The sequence below is a fragment of the Bubalus kerabau genome, chromosome 6 (genome assembly GCF_029407905.1).
Source record: "Bubalus kerabau isolate K-KA32 ecotype Philippines breed swamp buffalo chromosome 6, PCC_UOA_SB_1v2, whole genome shotgun sequence".
Classification (NCBI taxonomy): domain Eukaryota; kingdom Metazoa; phylum Chordata; class Mammalia; order Artiodactyla; family Bovidae; genus Bubalus; species Bubalus kerabau.
Window position 1 is genome coordinate 77,524,312 of NC_073629.1, and position 21,668 is coordinate 77,545,979.

The following is a 21,668-nucleotide window of genomic DNA, read 5'->3' on the forward strand; positions in this document are numbered from 1 at the left end:
GGAGCTGAGAAGATGGATGAGAACTGGGGTTCCAGTGATTCTGTGTATAGACTTTGACCCCACTTCTCTGTTGTCAGCGTCTTGCCTTTCCTGTCTTATGCAATACCTGGTACTTTCCAGTTCTGAGTGGCTCGGGGGTCTATTGGACACATTGGCTCGCTTTTCCAAAATATCCCTTCTGTGGAGTTTCAGCTGTGCCCATCTTTGTGGCTTCCAGAAAATCCTACTTCATCTGTTTTTCATCTTCAAAAAAATTGTTGCAATCTCTGATCTGCTCATGTCACTACCATTTTCCCCCCTCGTGATTTAATGGCTTTTATTTTCCTTTCCTGTTTTTTGTTTTGTTTTGTTTTGTTTTTTTTTGTGGAGTTTCAGGAGTGAGATGAGAAAACACAGGTGGCCAATTCACCATATTTGACTGAGGATTTATTATCGTTCATTATTTTTTCATTGAAGTATAGTTGATTTACAGTATTATATTAGTTTCAGATATGTAGCATAGTGAAGTGAAGTGAAGTTGCTTAGTCGTGTCCGACTCTTTGTGACCCCATGGACTGTAGCCTATCAGGCTCCTCCGTCCATGGGATTTTCCAGGGAAGAGTGTTGGAGTGGATTGCCATTTCCTTCTCCAGGGGATCTTCCCGACCCAGGAATCGAACCTGGGTCTCCCGCATTGCAGGCAGACGTTTTACCATCTGAGCCACCAGGGAAGCCCCATATAGCATAGAGATTCAGGTTTTCTTTTTTACATGTTATACTCTATGAACAGTTATTATAAGAAAATGGCTACAGTCCTCTGTGCTATGCAATATGTCCTTGTTGTTTGTTTTATACATAGTAGTTTGTATCTCTTAATATCATACCCCTGACACGCCCCTCTCCGTTTCCTCTCCCTACAGGTAACCACTAGTTTTTTGTTTTTTTTTTTAATATTTACTTCTGTTTTGCCATATACATTTGTTTGTATTATTTTAGATTCCACATATAGTAATAACATACAGTATATGTCTTTCCCTGACTTATTTCACTAAGCATAATATTCTCTAGGTCCATCCACATTGCTGCAAATGGCAGAATTTCATTCTTTTTTATGACTGTATTCCACTGTGTGTGTGTAATTTGTACCACATCTTATTTATTTACTTATTTATTTTTTAGTTGAAGGATAATTGCTTTACAGAATTTTGTTGTTTTCTGTCAAGCCTCAACATGAATCAGCCATAGGTATACATATGTCCCCTCCTTCTTGAATCTCCTTCTTCTACCACATCTTCTTTATCCGCTCATTTGTTGACGGACACTTGGGTTGCTTCTATATCTTGTGTTGAAACTATTGCTGCTATGAACATTAGAGTATATGCATCTTTTTGAATCAGTGTTTTTGGTTTTTCTGGATATATACCCAGGAGTGGAATTGCTGGGTCATACGGTTCTGTTTTTAGTTTTTGGAAGAATCTCCATGTTCTTTTCCATGGAGGCTACACCAATTTACATTCCCAACAACAGAGTACAGGGTTCATTTTTCTCTACATCCTCACCACCACTTGTTATCTGTAGACTTTTTGGTGCTAGCCATTCTGACAGGTGTAGGTAATACTTCATTGTGCTTTGACTTGTGTTTCTCTAATAATTAGCAATGTTGAGCATCTTTTCATGTGCCATCTGAATATCTTAGGAAAAATATCTTCAGGTCTTCTGCCCATTTTTTGACTGGGTTATTTGTTTTTTTTAAATGTTGAGTTGTAGGACCTGTTTTTATAGTTTGACTATTAACCCCTTGTTGGTTGCATCATTTGTAAATATTTTCTCCGTTCCATAGGTTGTCTTCTTGTTTTATTATTGCTTTCCTTTGCTATGCAAAAGCTTTAAAGTTTAATTAGGTTTCAGTTTGTTTACTTTTGCTTTTATGTTTTTGCCTTAGGAGACCAATCCAAAAAAAATACTGCTGTGATTTAAGTCAAAGAGCAGCCTGCTTATATTCTCTTCTTTATAGTGTCATGTCCTACATTTAGGTCTTTAATACATTTTGAGTTTATTTTTGTATATAGTTTGAGGGAATGTTGTAATCTCATTCTTTTACATGTAGCTGTCCAAGTTTCTCCAGCACTGCTTATTGAAGAGACTATCTTTTCTACATTGTATATTCTTGCTTCCTTTGTCATAGATTAATTGACCATAGGTGCATGGGTTTATTTCTGGGTTCACTATTCTGCTCTGTTGATCGTGTCTATTTTGTGTCAATACCACACTTTTGATTACTGTAGCTTTGTGGTATAGTCTGAAATCTGGGAAGGTGATACCTCCAGCTTTATTTTTTCTCAAGATTGCTTTGGCAGTTAGGGGTCTTCAGTGGTCCCATATAAATTTTAGGATTATTTGTTTTAGTTCTGTGAAAAAGGGCATGGGTATTTTCGTAGGTACTGCATTCCATCTGTAGATAGCTTTGGGTAGCATGGCCATTTTAACAGTGTTAATTATTCCATTACAAGAGCATGGGAGATCTCTCCATTTCATTGTATCATCTTTAGTTTCTTGCATCAGTATTTCATAGTTTGCAGAGTATAGGTATTTTATTTTATTTCTTGGTTAAGTTTATTCCTAGGTTTTTTTACTCTTTTTGATATCATTTTAAGTGGGATTTTTTTTTTAACTTTTTCTCTCCAATAGTTCATTACTAGAGATTGAAGATTTAAATGGTACTAATAAAAGAGTGGGCACTGATGTTCATCGAGAGTTTTGTCTATATCAGAATGGCCTCAGATCTCTTCTTTCCTGCATTATTCCTTTCTCTTCCTAGATTTCCTCAGGGAACTAGGAATTTACTGCACTGTCAAATTGTCTTCAAGCCACACTGGGTCAGTGGATAGTAAAGCCCCAATTTTCTAGACAGCAGCTATTCTTACCTGTTTCCCTTGTGACCTGGAGTTGAGGTTCCAGGACCCAGAACTGAGCCCAGTCTCATAACCCCAGTGGGAGCTGGCTCACCATGGTCATTTGAGAAATGTAGTTGTGCTTTTTTACCCCATTAAGACTCCTCTATTCTGAAACTTGCTCAACAGAGTATAAAACAGACCAAATGGATAGATGTAATTTTTATCAAACTAATCTCTTTAATGAGTTCTGTGATGAGTTAAACCCATTCATGGTCCTTATTGATACAGAAGTATATGTGTGAATGTTCATTTGTATAATTATGAACTTATTTTAATATTCTTGTCTATATATAAGTCTTAAATTTAGAGAAATCCTTCACATCTTAAATTAACTTTGTCCACACTCTGAAGAGTTTTGAGTCTTAGAGAAGCAGGAGAGCCTGCATTTGAGAACTTCTTGGGGGAATTTTAGAAAGGATCTTTCAGACTAGAGTGTTCCTGAAGAAAGCACCCAAGGTACTTGTCATTTATCTGAGAGGTGGCGAAAAATCTTGGTCATTTTGATCAGAGAGGAGAGAACAGATGAGTTGTAGGTTTCAAGTGCTAAGGCACTTTTGTGGAAAAATGACCTCATGTGCCATGGGACTCATATGGGGGGATGTAGGACCAGTGGTGGAGGAGCCTGGTAGGCTGCAGTCCATGGGGTCACTAAGAGTCGGACACAACTGAGAGACTTCACTTTCACTTCTCACTTTCATGCATTGGAGAAGGAAATGGCAACCCACTCTAGTGTTCTTGCCTGGAGAATCCCAGGGACAGGAGAGCCTGGTGGGCTGCTGTCTATGGGGTTGCACACAGTCGGACACAACTGAAGTGACTTAGCAGTAGTAGCAGGACAAGTGGTATAAGTTAAGGAGGATACATGTTGAGTCAGAACCTGACCATTTGGAACTGGCTCAGAGAGAATGAGACCGCCATCTCTAGAGGAATTTCAGTGGGAGCTCTTTGACTCCTTAGCAGAGCAGTTGGTGATGGGAGGGGACCCAGCATCCAGCTCAGACATTCATCCTGTGACTTTTAAGTCTTCAGATTTGGAAAGTCAGGTTTGGTGCTTGATAGGAACTGATACTGGAGAAGGCAATGGCACCCCACTCCAGTACTCTTGCCTGGAAAATCCCATGGATGGAGGAGCCTGGTGGGCTGCAGTCCATGGGGTCGCTAAGAGTCGGACATGACTGAGTGACTTCACTTTCACTTTTCACTTTCATGCATTGGAGAAGGAAATGGCAACCCACTCCAGTATTCTTGCCTGGAGAATCCCAGGAACGGGGGAGCCTGGTGGGCTGCCGTCTATGGGGTCGCACAGAGTCGGACACGACTGAAGCGACTTAGCAGCAGCAGCAGGAACTGATACATCTCTTTTGTCTTGTTGGTTTCCATGGTGGATCCTATAAGAGTTTTTAAACTGTTTTCAAAGTATCTTTCCAGAAGCCATTTCTGATTGTGCATCCTTTCTCTTGCAGGAGAAAATGCAGAAGTTTCCATGGATGTTTCTCTGGCTTACCGTGATGATATGTTTGCTGAGTGGACTGAAATGGCCCATGAGAGAGTGCCCCGGAAACTCAAATGTACCTTCACCTCCCCCAAGGTAGGGTACCTTGATGTCCTAGTTGATGGGGTTTTTATTTGGTTTCCAGGTATGTGGGAACATTTGCTCAGACAGAGCCCTTGTTCCTAAGCATACATGACCCACAATGATTAGTAGTCACCATCCTTTGTCCTAGAAGAGGGCAATTTAGATATTTCACGTTCCTGCAAAGGATCAAAGAACAGAAGGAGGAATGTTTGTTTGAAGTGATTTAGTTGTTCCTCTAAAATACCTTCATAAAAATAAGCTCTTTGTTCTTTTGTTAATTAGCTAAAAGTGTTTGAAGAATGTTGCTTAGTTAATTTTAGGTGGGTAAATCTGTTCATATTGGATCAATGCGTGGGTCTGCTCTCTGTTTCTTAGGCATCTCTGTTGCCAAAATCAGTGTGCAGGTGTGAAGACTAACAATCCCAGGGAACAAACATCATAGACAAAAAGAAGGGCCTGAGGGAGGAATCTAGTTTCCTTTGTGACCTCAGTCTTTTTGCACATCTGTAGGACTCACCTTTCTTGGTTCTTCCAGGAAGATTTGTTTAACCACCCAGAGGGAAGAATGTCCCTATCCTCCCTACACTCAATGAGTGTAGGGAGACACTTTCTCTTGGACAAAGGCCTCAGAATCTTGAGGAATTAAAATACAGGGATGGACTCAGTGGCCCTCAGAGGCCAGTGGGATTTGACTGTATAAGGACCAAATCAGAATTACTGGGTGCCCTTTTCCAGTGCCAAGTGCTGCCCTCAAACATGCCTCCCCAAGATTCTGTCCCATGCACCCTCCCCCACCTGCCAAAGTCTCTGAAGTTGAAATGGAGTTTCTGAAATGTAGTTACTGTTACTCATGGTTACTCACATTCCTCAAGAGTGTTGACAGGGAGCACCACCAGCTAGGTGACCTCTGATGTCCCTTCATGGACAGAAATAATCTTATTTTCTTTGCATGAAATGGAGGAGAGGCCAAACTGCACTGAAGCACATTCCTGATTATGTCGTTTATCACTTGACATCTTCAGATCAGTTGCTGCTGAAGAATTTGGCTACTTTGTAGTACTTGCTCTGTTGATCGATTTAGTTCTTCACTTTTGCTTACAACTGCAAAGTTGGGTTTTCCTGTGGAATGGTAAGGATGACAGGTTGAAACCTCTGAGAACCATGCCCCCATCCTGCCCTGAAGAGGACTAAAATGGGGCTGTGCAGGTTCATTACCATTGGTTAAAGGCCTGGATTTGGAGCAAAATATTCCCCAGTGGCTCAGTGGTAAAGAATCTGCCTATAATGCAGGAGATGCGGGTTCAATCCCTAGGTCAGAAAGATCTCCTGAAAAAGGAAATGGCAACCCACTCCAGTATTCTTGCCTGGGAAATCCCATGGATGGAGGAGCCTGGCAGGCTACAGTCCATGAGGTCCCAAAAGAGTCGGACATGACCAAGTGAATAAACAGCAAACAACAAATAACTTGGCTTCAATTCCAGACCATTTCATTTACTGACTGCATTCCCTCAGGCTAGCTTGCTTTATCTGGTCAAGCTTCAGTTTCTCCTTTACCAAATGAAATAATAATTAATACCTGCCTGTGGAATCTCTGTAAGGACTAGATAACGGAACGAATCTTACCACTTGAATCTAGTCTGGGGCATGTTTCACCAGATGGGCCACCAGGACAAAACATATTAACTAAAACGCTCATGGGCCAACCATGCGCCCTACACGTAAGCATCTTTTGGGGCGCCTGGTGTTTGTTAAGTCTCTCTTTCCCTACGGTTCCTAGACCACAGCTATGGAAAGTATGGCCTAAGAATTAACAGCATCAGCATCATCTGGTAGCTTGTAGGAAATGCAGATTTTCAGGTCACACCCCAAACACGAATCAAAATTCACACAGAACCAAGGAACCTGTGTTTTAATAGGATTTCATTTCCTTCTCTTAAGCTTGATAAAGTTTGAAAGTGACTTCAGTAGATCCTTTCCTTAATGATCAAATGTAGGGTTCCCCCCCCCCGCCCCAAATTCATCCAGAATTGTTTTGAGTAGGCCCTTGCTGCTGCTGCTAAGTCACTTCAGTCGTGTCCGACTCTGTGTGACCCCATAGACGGCAGCCCACCAGGCTCCTCCGTCCCTGGGATTCTCCAGGCAAGAACACTGGAGTGGGTTGCCATTTCCTTCTCCAATGCATGAAAGTGAAAAGTGAAAGTGAAGTCGCTCAGTCGTGTCCGACTCTTAGCGACCCCATGGACTGCAGCCTACCAGTCTCCTCTGTCCATGGGATTCTCCAGGCAAGAGTACCGGAGTTGGGTGCCATCGCCTTCTCCGTTGAGTAGGCCCTTGGGGGTAATCTATAGGTGAAAAGGAATGGTAGAGAGGAACTGGAGGTAGCAGAAGAGAGATATGTAATATTTCTAGATCTTTGTATGCAGTGGAGGAAATTAATTAAAACCTTTCTAACTGTTGCTGCAAGTTGATTGCATCATTCAAGGGTAAGACTGGTTGGATGTTTAAAGCTATAGGATATAAAGTTTTGCATATGGAATTTCATTCTCAGAAAAAGGGAAAAGTCATTTCTCACCTTACTTAAACTCTTAGAGGGCACTGGGAAGCAGAGTCAGGGGAGGTTGTTAAGAAGCCTGCAACTGCTTCTTAATGACAGTTGCTTGATTATCTTTAGGATGTGTTGATCCCTTTCAAGAAAGATACTAAACCTTGAAAAGTGTGAAGGAAATGAATCATCAAATCTATGCTTTTTGATTGCAGTGAAATTTAGACTTGAGTCTGAAGATTAAATGAGAAATTGCTTTAAAGCTTTCTAGTCCCTGGTGGATTGTGAAGTTTAAAAAAAAAAAAAAGTCAAGTTGCCACCTGCTGTAATTTGTCCTAATTAGCCAGTCTCATGCTGGATTTAGGGGAGGGCTGAGGGGGCTGGGGAAAGGAAAAGGAGGGGGAGCGAGCAAGAAATCTTTCTTTCTAAATGCCCTAAATACTGGCAGAGGCAGAACCTCAGTGCATAAAGAAAAGTCCCCAGCAGGATATGGTGAATTTGTCTGAGACAGGTAGGACAGGCCAGGATCCCAGGACCCTGTGTGCGTCTCTGATCTGTTGGATTTAAGTAAATTTGTCTCATGTGGTGGTGTTACCCTCTGTGTAGGGACAAGGGAGTGGAAGACAAGGGAGTGGAAGACCCATGAAGGGGCATTAGAAGGATCTCAAGAGATCACATAAATAAACCTTGCTTTACTTAGGGGGCTTCCCTGGTGGCTCAGATGGTAAAGAATCTGCCTGCAAAACAGGAAATTCAGATTTGATCCCTGGGTCAGGAAGATCCCCTGGAGAAGGGAATAGCTACTCACTCCAGTATTCTTGCCTGGAGAATCCCATGGAGAGAGGAGCCTGGCAGGCTACAATCCATGGAATTGCAAAGAGTTGGACATGACTGAGCGACTAAATATGCATGCATGCTTTACTTAGAAAGAAAGTGAGACCAAATGAGGTGGGTGACCTTCCCCAGCTACCCAGTAAGGGGTGAGGTCAGGACTAGAATTTGAACCTCTTGGCTTGAAGTTCAGTGCCCTCCTTACCATAGCACAATGCCTGCCTGCAGGCGTGTCTAAGGCCACAGCATTCCTTTCTTTCTGCTGCATTCACGTGTCCTCCTCCCTATCAGAGCTGGAGGCTGGACTTGCAAGACTCATGTCCTCAACCCAATTCTGCCATGACTTTTGGGACCTTGGGTGAGACACGTAATGAAGACGGTGGCATTAGACTAAATAAGTTTTGTTGCCTTCAAACTCTCAATTTCTGTAAATTAGCTTATTGGAAACACATCAGAATATCCACTTTTTGCTGTTACAAGAGCAAGTAATCAGCCTCCTTAGTTCAGCTTCATCTGAGGCTGAATTAGAGCCTATACTGTATTTTCAGCAATTTTGCAGAGTCCTTCCTGCTTTGATTTATAAGTAGAAGAGAAGGGAGCAGAGGGGAGAGAAAGATCTATACAGGAAGACTTATCCAACTTGCAGCTGAGTTTTGGAAAAGAAGGATTCTTTATACAGAAGAATTTTTAAAACTTCAAATGCCATGTCTAATCAACTGGTCATTCTGATAAGAGCCCCTAAGATCTTAGAAAATGAAAAACGATCATGATTGATCAATGATATCTACCATGAGTAGGAAAGGAAAGAGTGGAAACATGTAAGCCAGATCTGTACCTGCTCTACCTCTGGTTTTGTCATTTGTGTCTTCTGTCCCTGTACGAAGGTCTGTTTATTGCACTCTTGAGCTCTGACTGTCTAGTAAACCGCTCCCGCATCCCCACCCCCAGGATCACAGAGGAACAGACTCCTTCTTATCTTCCTTTCTCCTCTGGACTTTTTGCTCTGAAGATTTACAAAAACTTTTGGAGGCCCTGAGAATTCAAGCTTAGGAATACCAAATTCCATCCCTCCATCACTTCATCAGAAGGTACCAGGCAAACATTAAAGCTGGAATACAAACCCAGCATGAAGGCAGACACTTGTCTGGCTCATTGGGAAAGAATCCTCAGTTGCTGAAGCTCCTGCTTCTCCATGCCCATACTTGAGAGCTTCCCCCACCCCTCAGCTAGGCCACAAAGCCTTGTGCCCTGTGGAGTTGGAACAGAATTTCACTTTCAAAAGCAAGCTGTGCCCCTACTCACCAATCTCCCACTGCCATGTGCTGGCTGGTACCTCTTAAACTGCTTGGCAGGAAGTCCAGGAGGCCTTCCTAGCTGTAGTTGTTCAGTTGCCAAGTGTCCAACTCTGTGACCCCATGGACTGCAGCATGCCAGGCTTCCCTGTCCCTTGCCATCTCCTGGAGTTTGCCCACGTTCATGTCCACTGAATCGGTGATGCCATCCAACCATCTCATCCTTTGTTGCCCTCTTCTCCTTCTGCCTTCAATGTTTCCCAGCATCAGGGTCTTTTCCAGTGAGTCAACTGTTCACATCAGGTGGCCAAAGTATTGGAGCTTCAGCTTCAGCATCAGTCCTTCCAATGAATATTCAGGGTTGATTCCTTTACGATTGACCGGTTTGATCTTCTTGCAGTCCAAGGGACTCTTGAGAGTCTTCTCCAGCACCACAGTTTTTCAGTGCTCTGCCTTCTTTGTGGTCCAACTCCCACATCCACACATGACCACTAGAAAGTCTGTATCCTTGACTATATAGATTTTTGTCAGCAAAGTGGTGTCTTTGCTTTTTAACACACTGTCTAGGTTTGTCATGACTTTCCTGCACAGAAGCAATCGTCTTCTAATTCATGGCTGCAGTCACCATCCACAGTGATTTTAGAGCCTGAGAGGAGGAGATCTGTCACTGCTTCCACCTTTTCCCCTTCTATTTTCCATGAAGTGATAGGACTGATGCCATGATCTTAGATTTTTTAAAACTGAGTTTTAAGCCAGCTTTAAAGGGTAAAAAGGACTTCCTAGAAACTGTGTTAAATGTTTATTTAATTTCTGCTCCCTTCTGCCATTTTGTCTCTTGGGCAGTTAGAAAGATTTAAAGGCAGAAAATTCCAAGTGGTTATCTCTATCAACCTAATCTCATTATTCCCCTCATCCCTTTGAATCTTCCCCAAATTCCAAGGCTCTTTGAGTTGCTTCTTCTATTTTTTTGGTCAAATCAATAAAAAGTAGGTATTTCCTGCTTTTTGTAGCATCTCCTACAGGTCAAAACTATGTAAATAAGTGATCATGATACAAGAATGTGATGGACATAGGACTTCCTCCTGAACATTTAAGGAGTTGACTGTTCCACAAAGCTATACAGTATCTGATAGTATGCTGCAAATTAAAAGTTCTTATAGCCCTTATAGACCAGGCTAGTCTGATGTGAGGCTGTAATAAGGATTGCAGAGCTGAGAAAGGTGATGAAATAGAAGAAACCCCTGCTCATTACCTGAGATTTCTGGTTCCACCTCAAATGTGGCTGGGTTTTATTTTGGGGAGGGAGGGTGGCAGCTTATATAAACCCATGTACCCTATTATGTGTACCTCTGAAGTATACATTTAAGCCTTAGCTTTTTAGAATTGGTGATATGAGTCAAAGGCAAGACAATTCAGACACAGTTTATTGGAAATGGTGCCCTTGCCTCAAACCCTCTACTCTTCTTCCAGACCCTAGAACATGAGGGCCGTTACTATGAATGTGATGTCCTTCCTTTCATGGAAATTGGGTCCGTGGCTCATAAGTATTACCTTCTAAATATCCGGCTGCCTGTGAATGAGAAGAAGAAAATCAACGTTGGGATTGGAGAGATAAAGGATATTCGGCTGGTGGTAAGTGAATCTGATTGATCACAGTTGTGGTATAGGTTCTTACCATTTTATCTCTTTAGTAGGGAAAAAAGTAAAACATGGAGTAGATTTTTTAAACCTAATTTAGGTTTTTTTTAATCTAAAAAGCAACTGCATATTTATTGTAGAAAATTACAAGCGCAAATAAACATCATAGAACATGAAAGTTATCTGTAATATCCTACCATCTTGAGAAATAACCATTTCGAGGTTTTGCTATTATCTCCTTCTTGATTTTTTTCTATGTGTGTATAGTGTGTGTGTGTAATGTATGTGTGTGTGTGTGTGTGGTGGGTGCATGTGTGTGTGCGTGTGTGTGTGTGTATGTATATATATATATTTTAAATTGTTCCCTTCTAGAGAAGGAAATGGCAACTCACTCCAGTATTCTTGCCTGGAAAATTCCATGGACAGAAGAGCCCAGTGGGCTACAGTCCATGGGGTCACAAAGAAACACAACTGAGAGACTGAGCTCAATCCTTCTCTTAAAAAAAGGGAGGGGATCATATTCAACTGACTCTTCCATTCTTTGCTTTTTTAAATGTAATGGTATATTATAAATATAATGTAAACATACGTTGCGGTACTGCCTAGCTTCCACAGTATGTATTCACTTTAACACATTATGCCAGTGCTGTCATTTGGGGCATCTAAGATAGCTCCAATTTTTCAGTGAAAACCTTGGAGAAAAATCTTTGATCATGTTCCTAATCATTCCCTTAGGATAGAGTGAGGCTATCTTCATGCCTTTTGATTTAGTTTTATACAGTGCCTGAGGAGGGGTTGAGGAGAGTGTGAGGATGTTACCTGCTGTGAATGTTAAGGCTCTTGATCTTGAAAGTTCAGCAATAAAGATCTCCACTTCTCTTCAAAATGCATCTGCTGGTAGAAAATAACACCAAGATATATTGACCTTAAAAATTATGATTGGTCTCTATCTAGGGAATTCACCAGAATGGAGGCTTCACCAAGGTGTGGTTTGCCATGAAGACCTTCCTTACACCCAGCATCTTCATCATCATGGTGTGGTATTGGAGGAGGATCACCATGATGTCTCGACCCCCAGTCCTCCTAGAAAAGTAAGAGCTGATTTTGCAGCACTCTTAAGAAACACTGGCACAGCCTGCCGTGGACCTGTTGCTGGGAGTCTAGCTCAAGTGGTCCGTGTGTTCTTTGGACTGGAGATTTGACTCCTTTTTCTCCTTCAGCTTTTACATGCAAATGATTGTTAAATCCTAAGGGTTCTACTGCTCTCATATTTCCAGCTCTCTGTTCTATCTTTGCTCTTTCATGTTCTGCATCAGATACATTTCTCTGATACAGTGGATGAACTGCATTGTTGCTCACTAATCCCAACCGCTCTAAGCACCTCTCAGCAAGGATGATTTTCCTGTAGAGATAGCCCTTTTCTCTCCTACATTATTGACTTTTTGCTTTCTGTTGGATTATTCCCATTAATATACAAATACACTCTTCCATCCCCATTCATAGTTAGAACTCTTTGTACTTCCCCTCAAAGCTACTGCATCATTTTTCAGCTGATCTTTACAACAAAATTCCTCAAAAATCTTGTGTATATATCTTCTCCCATTTATTTCTTGAGCCCCTTCTACCCCTTATTAAAATTGTTCTTAATAGGATCACCAGTGACCCCCACCTTCCAAATCCAGTCCTCAGTCCTCACTTTTCTTGACTCGTTGTCAGCATTTAGGTCACATCCACTATATGACCTAAATCAAATCCCTTATGATTATACAGTGAAAGTGACAAATAGATTCAAGGGAATAGATCTGATAGACAGAGTGCCTGAAGAATTATGGACGGAGGTTCATGACATTGTACAGGAGGCAGGGATCAAGATCATCCCTAAGAAAAAGAAGTGCAAAAAGGCAAAATGGTTGTCTGAGGAGGCCTTACAAGTAGCTGAGAAAAGAAGAGAAGTGAAAGGCAAAGGAGAAAAGGAAAGATATACCCGTCTGGTTGAAGAGTTCCAGACAATAGGAAGGAGAGATAAGAAAGCCTTCGTCAGTGATCAATGCAAAGAAGTAGAGGAAAACAACAGAATGGGAAAGACTAGACATCTCTTCAAGAAACTTAGAGATATGAAGGGAGCATTTCATGCAAAGATGGGCTCAATAAAGTACAGAAATGGTATGGACTTAACAGAAGCAGAAGATATTAAGAAGAAGTGGCAAGAATACACAGAAGAGCTATACAAAAAAGATCTTTATGACCCAGATAACCACGGTGGTGTGATCACTCACCCAGCGCCAGACATTCTGGAATGCAAAGTCAAGTGGGCCTTAGGAAGCAATCACTACGAACAAAGCTAGTGGAGGTGATGGAATTCCAGTTCAGCTATTTCAAATCCTAAAAGATGATGCTGTGAAAGTGCTGCACTCAGTATGCCAGCAAATTTGGAACACTCAGCAGTGGCCACAGGACTGGGAAAGGTCAGTTTTCATTCCAATCCCAAAGAAAGGCAAAGCCAAAGAATGTTCAAACTACCGCACAATTGCTCGTCTCACACGTTAGCAAAGTAGTGCTCAAAATTCTCCAAGCCAGGCTTTAACAGTACATGAACTGTGAACTTCCAGATGTTCAAACTGGATTTAGAAAAGGCAGAGGAACCAGAGATCAAATGTCCAACATCCATTGGATCATCGAAAAAGCAAGAGAATTCCAGAAAAACATCTACTTATGCTTTATTGACTATGCTAAAACCTTTGACTTTGTAGATCACAGCAAACTGTAGAAAATTCTTAAAGAAATAGGAATACCAGACCACCTTACCTGCCACCTGAGAAATCTGTATGCAGGTGAGGAAGCAACAGCTAGAACTGGACATGGAACAACAGACTGGTTCCAGATAGGAAAAGGAGTACGTCAAGGCTGTATACTGTCACCCTGCTTATTTAACTTATATGCAGAGTACATCATGTGAAATGCTGGGCTGGATGAAGCACAAGCTGGAATCAAGATTGCTGGGAGAAATATCAGTAACCTCAAATACACAGATGGCAGAAAGCAAAGAAGAACTAAAGAGCCTCTTATTGAAAGTGAAAGAGGAGAGTGAAAAAGTTGGCTTAAAAGTCAACATTCAGAAAACAAAGATCATGGTATCCGGTCCCATCACTTCAAAAGTAGATGGGGAAACAATGGAACCAGTGACCAACTTTATTTTTGGGGGCTCCAAAATCACTGCAGATGGTGACTGCAGTCATGAAAGTAAAAGATGCTTACTTCTTGGAAGAAAAGATATGACCAACCTAGACAGCATATTAAAAAGCAGAGACATTACTTTGCCAACAAGGGTCTGTCTAGTCAAAGCTGTGGTTTCTCCAGTTCAGTTCAGTCACTCAGTCATGTCCAACTCTTTGTGACGCCATGAATTGCAGCACACCAGGCCCCCCTGTCCATCACCAACTCCTGGAGTTCACTCAAACTCATGTCCATTGAGTCGGTGATGCCATCCAGCCATCTTATCCTCTGTCGTCCCCTTCTCCTCCTGCCCCCAATCCCTCCCAGCATCAGAGTCTTTTCCAATGAGTCAACTCTTCACATGAGGTGGCCAAAGTACTGGAGTTTCAGCTGTAGCATCATTCCTTCCAAAGAACACCCAGGGCTGATCTCCTTTAGAATGGACTGGTTGGATCTCCTTGCAGAATGTGAGAGTAGAATTATAAAGAAAGTTGAGCACCAAAGAATTGATGCTTTTGAACTGTGGTGTTGGAGAAGACTCTTGAGAGTCCCTTGGACTGTAAGGAGATCCAACCAGTCCATCCTAAAGGAAATCAGTCCTGAATCTTCTTTGGAAGGACTGATGCTGAAGCTCCAGTACTTTGGCCACCTGATGGTAAGAACTGACTCCTTGGAAAAGACCCTGATGCTGGGAAGAATTGAAGGCGAGAGGAGAAGAGGATGATAGAGGATGATATGGTTGGATGGCATCACTGAGTCGATGGACATGAGTTTGAGCAAGCTCCATGAGTTGGTGATGGACAGGGAGTCCTGGTGTGCTGCAGTCCATGGGGTCACAAAGAGTTGGACAGACTGAGCAACTGAACTGAATTGAAGTGTCAGCATTTGGTGTAGCTGATCAGTCCCTTTTTTTTTTCATAGAGCCTCCTCCACATTCTCACTGTTATTCTCTCTTTTGCTGACTGTCACTCAGTCTCCATGGCTGTTTCCAGTGATCTTTCCAACCTCTTAAGCTTTGGAGCTGAGGCTCTGTCTTTGTGTTGCAGAAAGGGGGACCCCTTCCAGGGCCCAAAACTGGGCTCTTATCTAGCACTCAGAAATGAATTGTCCGAGGAGATACATCTCTTTCTTTGCCAGCACATGTGTCTCCTCGGATAATTCATTTCCAAGTGTTAGACAAGAGCCCAGTTTCGGGCCCTGGAAGGGGTTCCCCTTCCTGCCACATTTGAACTTCTTCTCTTTCCTAGCTACGTTTGTTTCCCCAGTGATCTCATCTAGTCTTGTGGTCTTAAAAACCTTCTGTACTCTGATGCCCTTCGTGTACATGGTCAACTTCAGCTACTCCCAACTCTGGACCCTAGTATTCCATCCATTAACACCTTCATTTACATAGAAATGTACCACATACAAAGAAAAACACTTGTTTTCCTCCCACTTCAAACTTGCTGCTCTTTGGGACATCTTCATCTTAGAAAATAGCAACTCTGTCCTTTCAGCTGCTTAGGAGCAGTTGATCAGATATGTAGGAGGCATCCTTTACTCCACTTTTATTCACACCCCCTTCCAACATGCCAGGAAATTCTCACCATTTCCATATCTACCACCCTGATCTAACCCTGATTTCTTATTTCTCACCTGGATTATTGAAATAGCCTCTTAACTGCACCTCTTATTTCCATCATTTTATTTCCTGCAGTCTATTCACACAGCAGCCAGGCTTTTTCTTTTAAGTAGAAATTAGATCACTTCACTGCTCTGTTCAAAGCTCTCTGTTGGCTTTTCATTTCCTTTACTCTAGCCTATAAACCCTCGGTGATCCGGCTCTTCACCACCTCTAATTTTATCTCCTGTTCTCTTCACCATGGGCCATCCACCTTGATGGTGCTCAGACATGACCAGCATGCACTCTCTTTAGGGCCTTTGCACTTGCTGTCCTCTTCATCTGAAATGCTTCTTCCCAGATATCTTTGTGGCTCAATGACTCATTTCCTTCAGCCCTAGTATAATTTCTGTCTTATAGGCTTTCCCCCATCTACCTTATTTAAATTGCCTCCCATCACACTCCATTCTCCCACTTGGCTTTTTTTATACTTCTTCATAATACTTATTCTCTATTTATTATCATTCCCTGTCTACCCCTCTGCTCACCCCCTCTGAATACAAGCATCACTAGAGCAGGATCATTGCCTACTTTGTTTACTCATGTGTCCCCAGCATCTAGAATAGTGACTGGCACACAGTAGGAACTCAATGAATATGAATTTGTTGAATGAATGAATGAAATGATGCTGCTCCATTTTTTAACCTTCTTATTGGATCCTCAGTCCTTTCAGGATAAATATCAAATTCTCTAATAAGGTATGCAAGTTTCTTTACCAGCTCAGCCTTTTTATATATATTTCTCTGGTCTCATGGCCTATCATTTCCTGATATGTTCCATAGTCAGATCCCCAAATGCTTCAGACTCTTCTAGGCTTCATCCAGGCTCTTCCCTCTGTTTGGAATGCCCTTCCACCTCCCTAACCTTGATTTACAACTCAGCTTAATTTCTGTCTCTGTCAAAGTAAGAAGTCCTGGTAGCAATCTGTTGTACTCGTCTATCATATTGCTTATTACACTTTATATGGTTCAGCTACTGAATATCCATAAAGGAAAGAACTGGTCCTATCCATTTAGGTATCCATGGCCCTAACAAAATGCCTGATACATGATTTGTGTTTAATAACACATGGGTATGAATGAAAGTATGGATAAATCAGTAACAACATAAATGAAATTTTGATAGGGAAGTGGCAATTAATGGGAGAAAAGCAAAATAAAAATGAAACAAGCAGCTAAAATAATTTGTATTTCATATCATTTGAAGTCACATGTTATTGAAATTAAAATGCTTGTATGATTCATAGTTGCTGAGAATATCATAATAATGAGTGTTCTTAATGATCAGGTTAATGATACCCTGAATAGGTAAGAGAGGATAATTATTGGTATATTCAATGAGGTCTGTTTAAGAAGGCAAGGGAGGGTGAAAACATTTAGGAAGCACTTGATCTGAGGTGGCACCAAGATAAAGTTCAGAGCATTCAGGTTAGGTTCAATTACTGTGTAGAAGGATTAACGTAACAGTCCTTCATTCTGCAGTCGTGCCAATGAAAGAAGACACTTAGCTTCTGCTTGTAGATACACATTACAATGAGAGCAAAGAAACTGATCACATGGCTTCAGTGCCAATATGGAGCATTTCATTTCCCAAAACTGAGTTTTGATTTTTAAATAAAAAATGTTTTGCCTTCCAGGTAAATAAAATAGTTTTCCTCATGTTTTCTCACCATCAGAGTCATCTTTGCCCTTGGGATTTCCATGACTTTTATCAACATCCCAGTGGAGTGGTTTTCCATTGGGTTTGACTGGACCTGGATGCTCTTGTTTGGTGATATCCGACAGGGCATCTTCTACGCAATGCTTCTCTCCTTCTGGATCATCTTCTGTGGTGAGCACATGATGGTAAGTGCGTTACCACTTATAAGCTAGCTGGCACGTGACTTAATTGCTCTCAAACTCAGGTTCCTCGTCTATAAAATGGGTTTTAAAGGCTAATATTAGTGTAGGGTTTTTGTGAGGTTTAGATGAGATAATGTGAGTAAATATTTAGCATAAAGTAGATGCGCAAACGTTAATGATTATCAACATTTCTTGCCCTTTGACTCCAGCTCTGCTTGTCCCCAGGACCAAGGTAACCACCAGAGAATGTGGGCCAGGCACTTTCCAGCTGGCAGTGAGTTCAGGTGGCCTAATAACCCCTGTTACCCAGAAATGCTGACCTCTCTGGTGTCAGTTTGCACAGACACCAAATAGAGGGATTAATGATACTGTGGATAAAAATAAGAATGGTGCAGCCGTCACGCTGTGGCTAGGATGATATGCCAGCTGGAGCCTGGTCCGTGGGTTAGGCACATGAGCCTCGTAGTAGCACGGACTATTTTAAATTCCATTATATGGCTTCTGAAGCCTTGCAGCCCTTCCAGGAGAGCAGTGAGAGGAAAAAGAGGCTTTTTCTTACAGCTGGGTGGCACTGGGGATCCTCCAGCAGCGGCACTGACCACAAGCCCTCGTCAGCATGGATGGGAATGGAGGGGACTGTCTGTTCTCCTAACTGAAAGAAACCTCTTACACTTGACATATTTTAATGCTTTCGAGTCTTTATTTTGCCCTCTGGGAACTACCCCACCTTAAAAAAGACCGGTGATAAGTCACATGGCAATTTAATTCTGAAAGGGTTCTTTTGTGGATCACAGAACTTCTACTCCCTAAGGTATGTAAGGGAGCGAAATTTGCTACCACAAATCAAAATATCTCTTTGGTGCATGAATTATTTCTAGCTGAAAACAATCAAGGTTCAAAAGACTGGAAGAGGGCTTCCCTGGTGACTTAGTAGTGAAGAATCAGCTTGCCAGTGCAGCAGACATGGGTTCAATTTCTGATGTGGGATGTTCAGTTTCTGCGTGTGCCTTGGAACAACTGAGCCTGTGTGCCACAACTATTGAGCCTGTGCTCTAGAGCCCGGGAGATACAACTACTGAGCCCACATGCCGCAACTACTGAAGCCCTCGTGCCCTAGAGCCCATGCTCTGCCAAAGAGAAGCCGCCGCAGTAAGAAGCCCACACATCACAACTAGAGAGTGGCCTCTGCTTGCCGCAACTGAGCAAAGGCCCAGCAGAAATAAAAACCTAGTAGAGTAAAAAAAAAAAAAAAAAAAAAAAAGGGAAGAAACTCTGACCTTCCCCTTAACTGCCTAAAAGAATTTTGGTAGATGACCCTTTCCCTGAATAGAGCTATCACCAGAGATATCTGCAAAGCATATGGGCTGGGTGGTGGTGGAAAACTCAAGGCAGGGCCTTAAAGATCAGTTTACGCCCTGTCTTATTGTCTCAGCATGGCCCAGCAAACATTTGTTTACCAAACGTTTGCTTTTCTATCTCCATGTGAGTTGCCTTCGTCCCCTTTGAAGTCCCAAACCGCTACTCCCAACATCTTTTTTTCTTAGCTGAAGACCTTATTAAGAGGTGAGGGTCAGTGATCTGGTGATTAGGTCAAAGTATTTATGAAAGCAAAAGAACAAATGGATCAGTTATTTAGATAATTTCTGGAAGATGTTGAGAAAGAATTGATAAGACTCTGTGATGTAAATTTTTTAAAAAATCAAAAACTATGTGCAATTGACAGAAGTGTTTTCCATTTGTTAGCACTGTGCTGCTGCTGTTGTTGTTTTAATCTATATCATGATTTGATGCACAGCAGATAGGCAGCAAGGATTGTTGGATGACTGACTCACCTGTAGAACTGCTTTGCTTTCCCCTATCTTTTTCTCATTTCTCAACTTGGTTTTCCTCAGGACCAGCATGAGCGGAATCATATAGCAGGGTACTGGAAGCAAGTCGGACCAATTGCTGTTGGCTCTTTCTGCCTTTTCATATTTGACATGTGTGAGAGGTAAGCAGGGGGCCTGTGGAACTCTGGACGGAAACGCATGTCACCAGGTTCACTCTCAGCTCTATAGAAAAAGTATCTGAAAAGGCGGAGGAGGTGATTGGGAGCAGGTAGGATGAAAGCGTGGACATGACCACATCCTCAGGTTAGCACTGGGATTAAGAGACAGAGCTCTTTAGAGACACAAAATATTTGAGCTAATCGTATTCTTCAAACTTTGTTTCTCTCTACATCCTCTGCGACTTAGTCTGAATACAGACACCACCCCTCTGGCTGAAAAGCTGAGAGTGTATAGAAAGGAAAGCTCCCCTTTGCCTCTGTATTAATTGTGTCTTGCCTTTCCGTCTCATTTCTCTTTGTAGAGGGGTACAACTCACGAATCCCTTCTACAGTATCTGGACTACAGATGTCGGAACAGAACTGGCTGTATCCTTCCTTGATGGGCTCAGGGTTTTATTTCTTCCCATAGCCGCCTGGTCCCCAAGATCATTTTCTAAGTCTCACTGATGCTCTCCATGTGTACTCAGCCAGAGCTTTGATCTTCAGACCAATGATAACAGAACAATTAAGGCAAATAATGAGGAGAATTAATGCTCGCTTTCAAGCCTGGGTGAGAGCAGGCAAAACAAGGAGGTTGCAGCAAGCCCACACAGCCGAGGGATCGGAGTGGCTAGTCTTGCCGCTGCCTGTCTAAATGCTCTATTATGTACTTGTTTACCACAGACTGAAGCATGACTGGTTTTTCCCTGCAGCCACGGAGGTTCATCTCAGGGCCCCCGTTACTGACGTCGTCTGTGTGCCAGACTTCTTACAGTGACCTTGGTGTGCTGGCATCCCATGCTGCTGCTATTCACTTCCAAGACCAAGTGGAGATAAGGCTAAGGTGATTAGTTCCAGAAGAGTCACCCAGGCTTCTGGTTGGTTGGCATAAACTCTCTGAGTCATCTTCATGAAGCAGAAGCGACAATCTTAGCTTATCCCTTTTAGGATGCTGGATTTAAACATTTTATCTTCCTCTATAATATGTTAAGTGCTTCAGGAAAAAAAGACTGTCCTAGGGAGAGGAGAGAAAGGCTTGAGTTGTATTCTTTCTTGATGGAGAATATCTTGTCAGATGCAGATAAATAAGCTTTGTCTGGCCATGGTCTTTATATTGGCTTCTTAGTATCGCAAGAACTTTGTGAGTAAACTAGATCAAAAGTATCATTGCTTTAAAGATGAGAGAATTGAGCTCCCCATTTCTGCCATCCCACCACCAAAAAAAGTTAGCTGTACCACCTGAGGACTATTTATGATCCTTAGTCTGCTTCAACCCCTCATTCTTCCCAGGAGAATTCCATGGACAGAAAAGCTTGGCAGGCTGCAATCCATGAGGTCTCAGAGTTGGACACAACTGAGTGACTAACACTTTCACTTTAGTGAAATATAAATGCTGAGTTCATCCTTGTTTAATTTTTTTTCTTAAAATATGCTACTTGGCCTGGAGTTATAGCAGAAAAAAGTTGGAGTCTGGTCATTTGCCTCCCAAGTCAGATCACTCCACCCCAAGCCTTGCTAATAGTCAGATTAAGTTCTGAAGATCAACCTCACAGTATATTGCCCCACCCTCAACTCCCACCTTGGCCATATGTCCTTCGCTCCCCATTCCGTCTGACAAGATTTTTCTTGTGTTGAGAGAAGATTGCCACAGAACTTCATCTTGAAGGTTTCACTTCAATACTTTCAGCCTCATGCTCAGCATCCATTATAGCGTAGTTGCTGCTACTGCATCCAACCCCCACTCCATGCCCTCCAAATTCCAGGGCACCTCAACCTCCTTATAAAAATCTGGATACTAGGCCAATGGTTCGCAAACATGATTATACTTGGTTTCCTAGCCCTTGGAAAACCTGATTCTGTAGATGTGCAGTGGGACCTGGGCACCTGTATCTTTACTTTCGTGGTGATTTTAATGCAGCTTTCTACTTGATCAATATTTTACAACCAATATCCAATACTTTAGTGCTTTTCAAACTTACTGTGCATATGACTCTCCCTAGGACCTTGTTAAAGGCAGATTCTGATTTAGTAGGTCTAGGGTGGACCCTAGAGTCTATATATCTAAAACAAGGTTCTGTCTCTCGTGTTATCCAGCTTAGAAAGCTATTTGGAACAT

General features: G+C 42.1%; 1 protein-coding gene across 2 annotated transcripts in view; it reads left to right on the plus strand.

Annotated features, from left to right (window-relative positions):
- The window catches only part of WLS (Wnt ligand secretion mediator), a 116,657-nt gene that overhangs the window by 67,785 nt on the left and 27,204 nt on the right, over nucleotides 1–21,668 (plus strand). For both annotated transcript variants that reach the window (XM_055585509.1, XM_055585508.1), the window contains exons 3-8: nucleotides 4,397–4,521; nucleotides 10,645–10,806; nucleotides 11,767–11,903; nucleotides 17,361–17,529; nucleotides 19,419–19,516; nucleotides 19,876–19,939. In XM_055585509.1, the coding sequence (XP_055441484.1) occupies nucleotides 4,397–4,521; nucleotides 10,645–10,806; nucleotides 11,767–11,903; nucleotides 17,361–17,529; nucleotides 19,419–19,516; nucleotides 19,876–19,939 (755 nt within the window). The remainder of the gene's footprint in view (nucleotides 1–4,396; nucleotides 4,522–10,644; nucleotides 10,807–11,766; nucleotides 11,904–17,360; nucleotides 17,530–19,418; nucleotides 19,517–19,875; nucleotides 19,940–21,668) is intronic.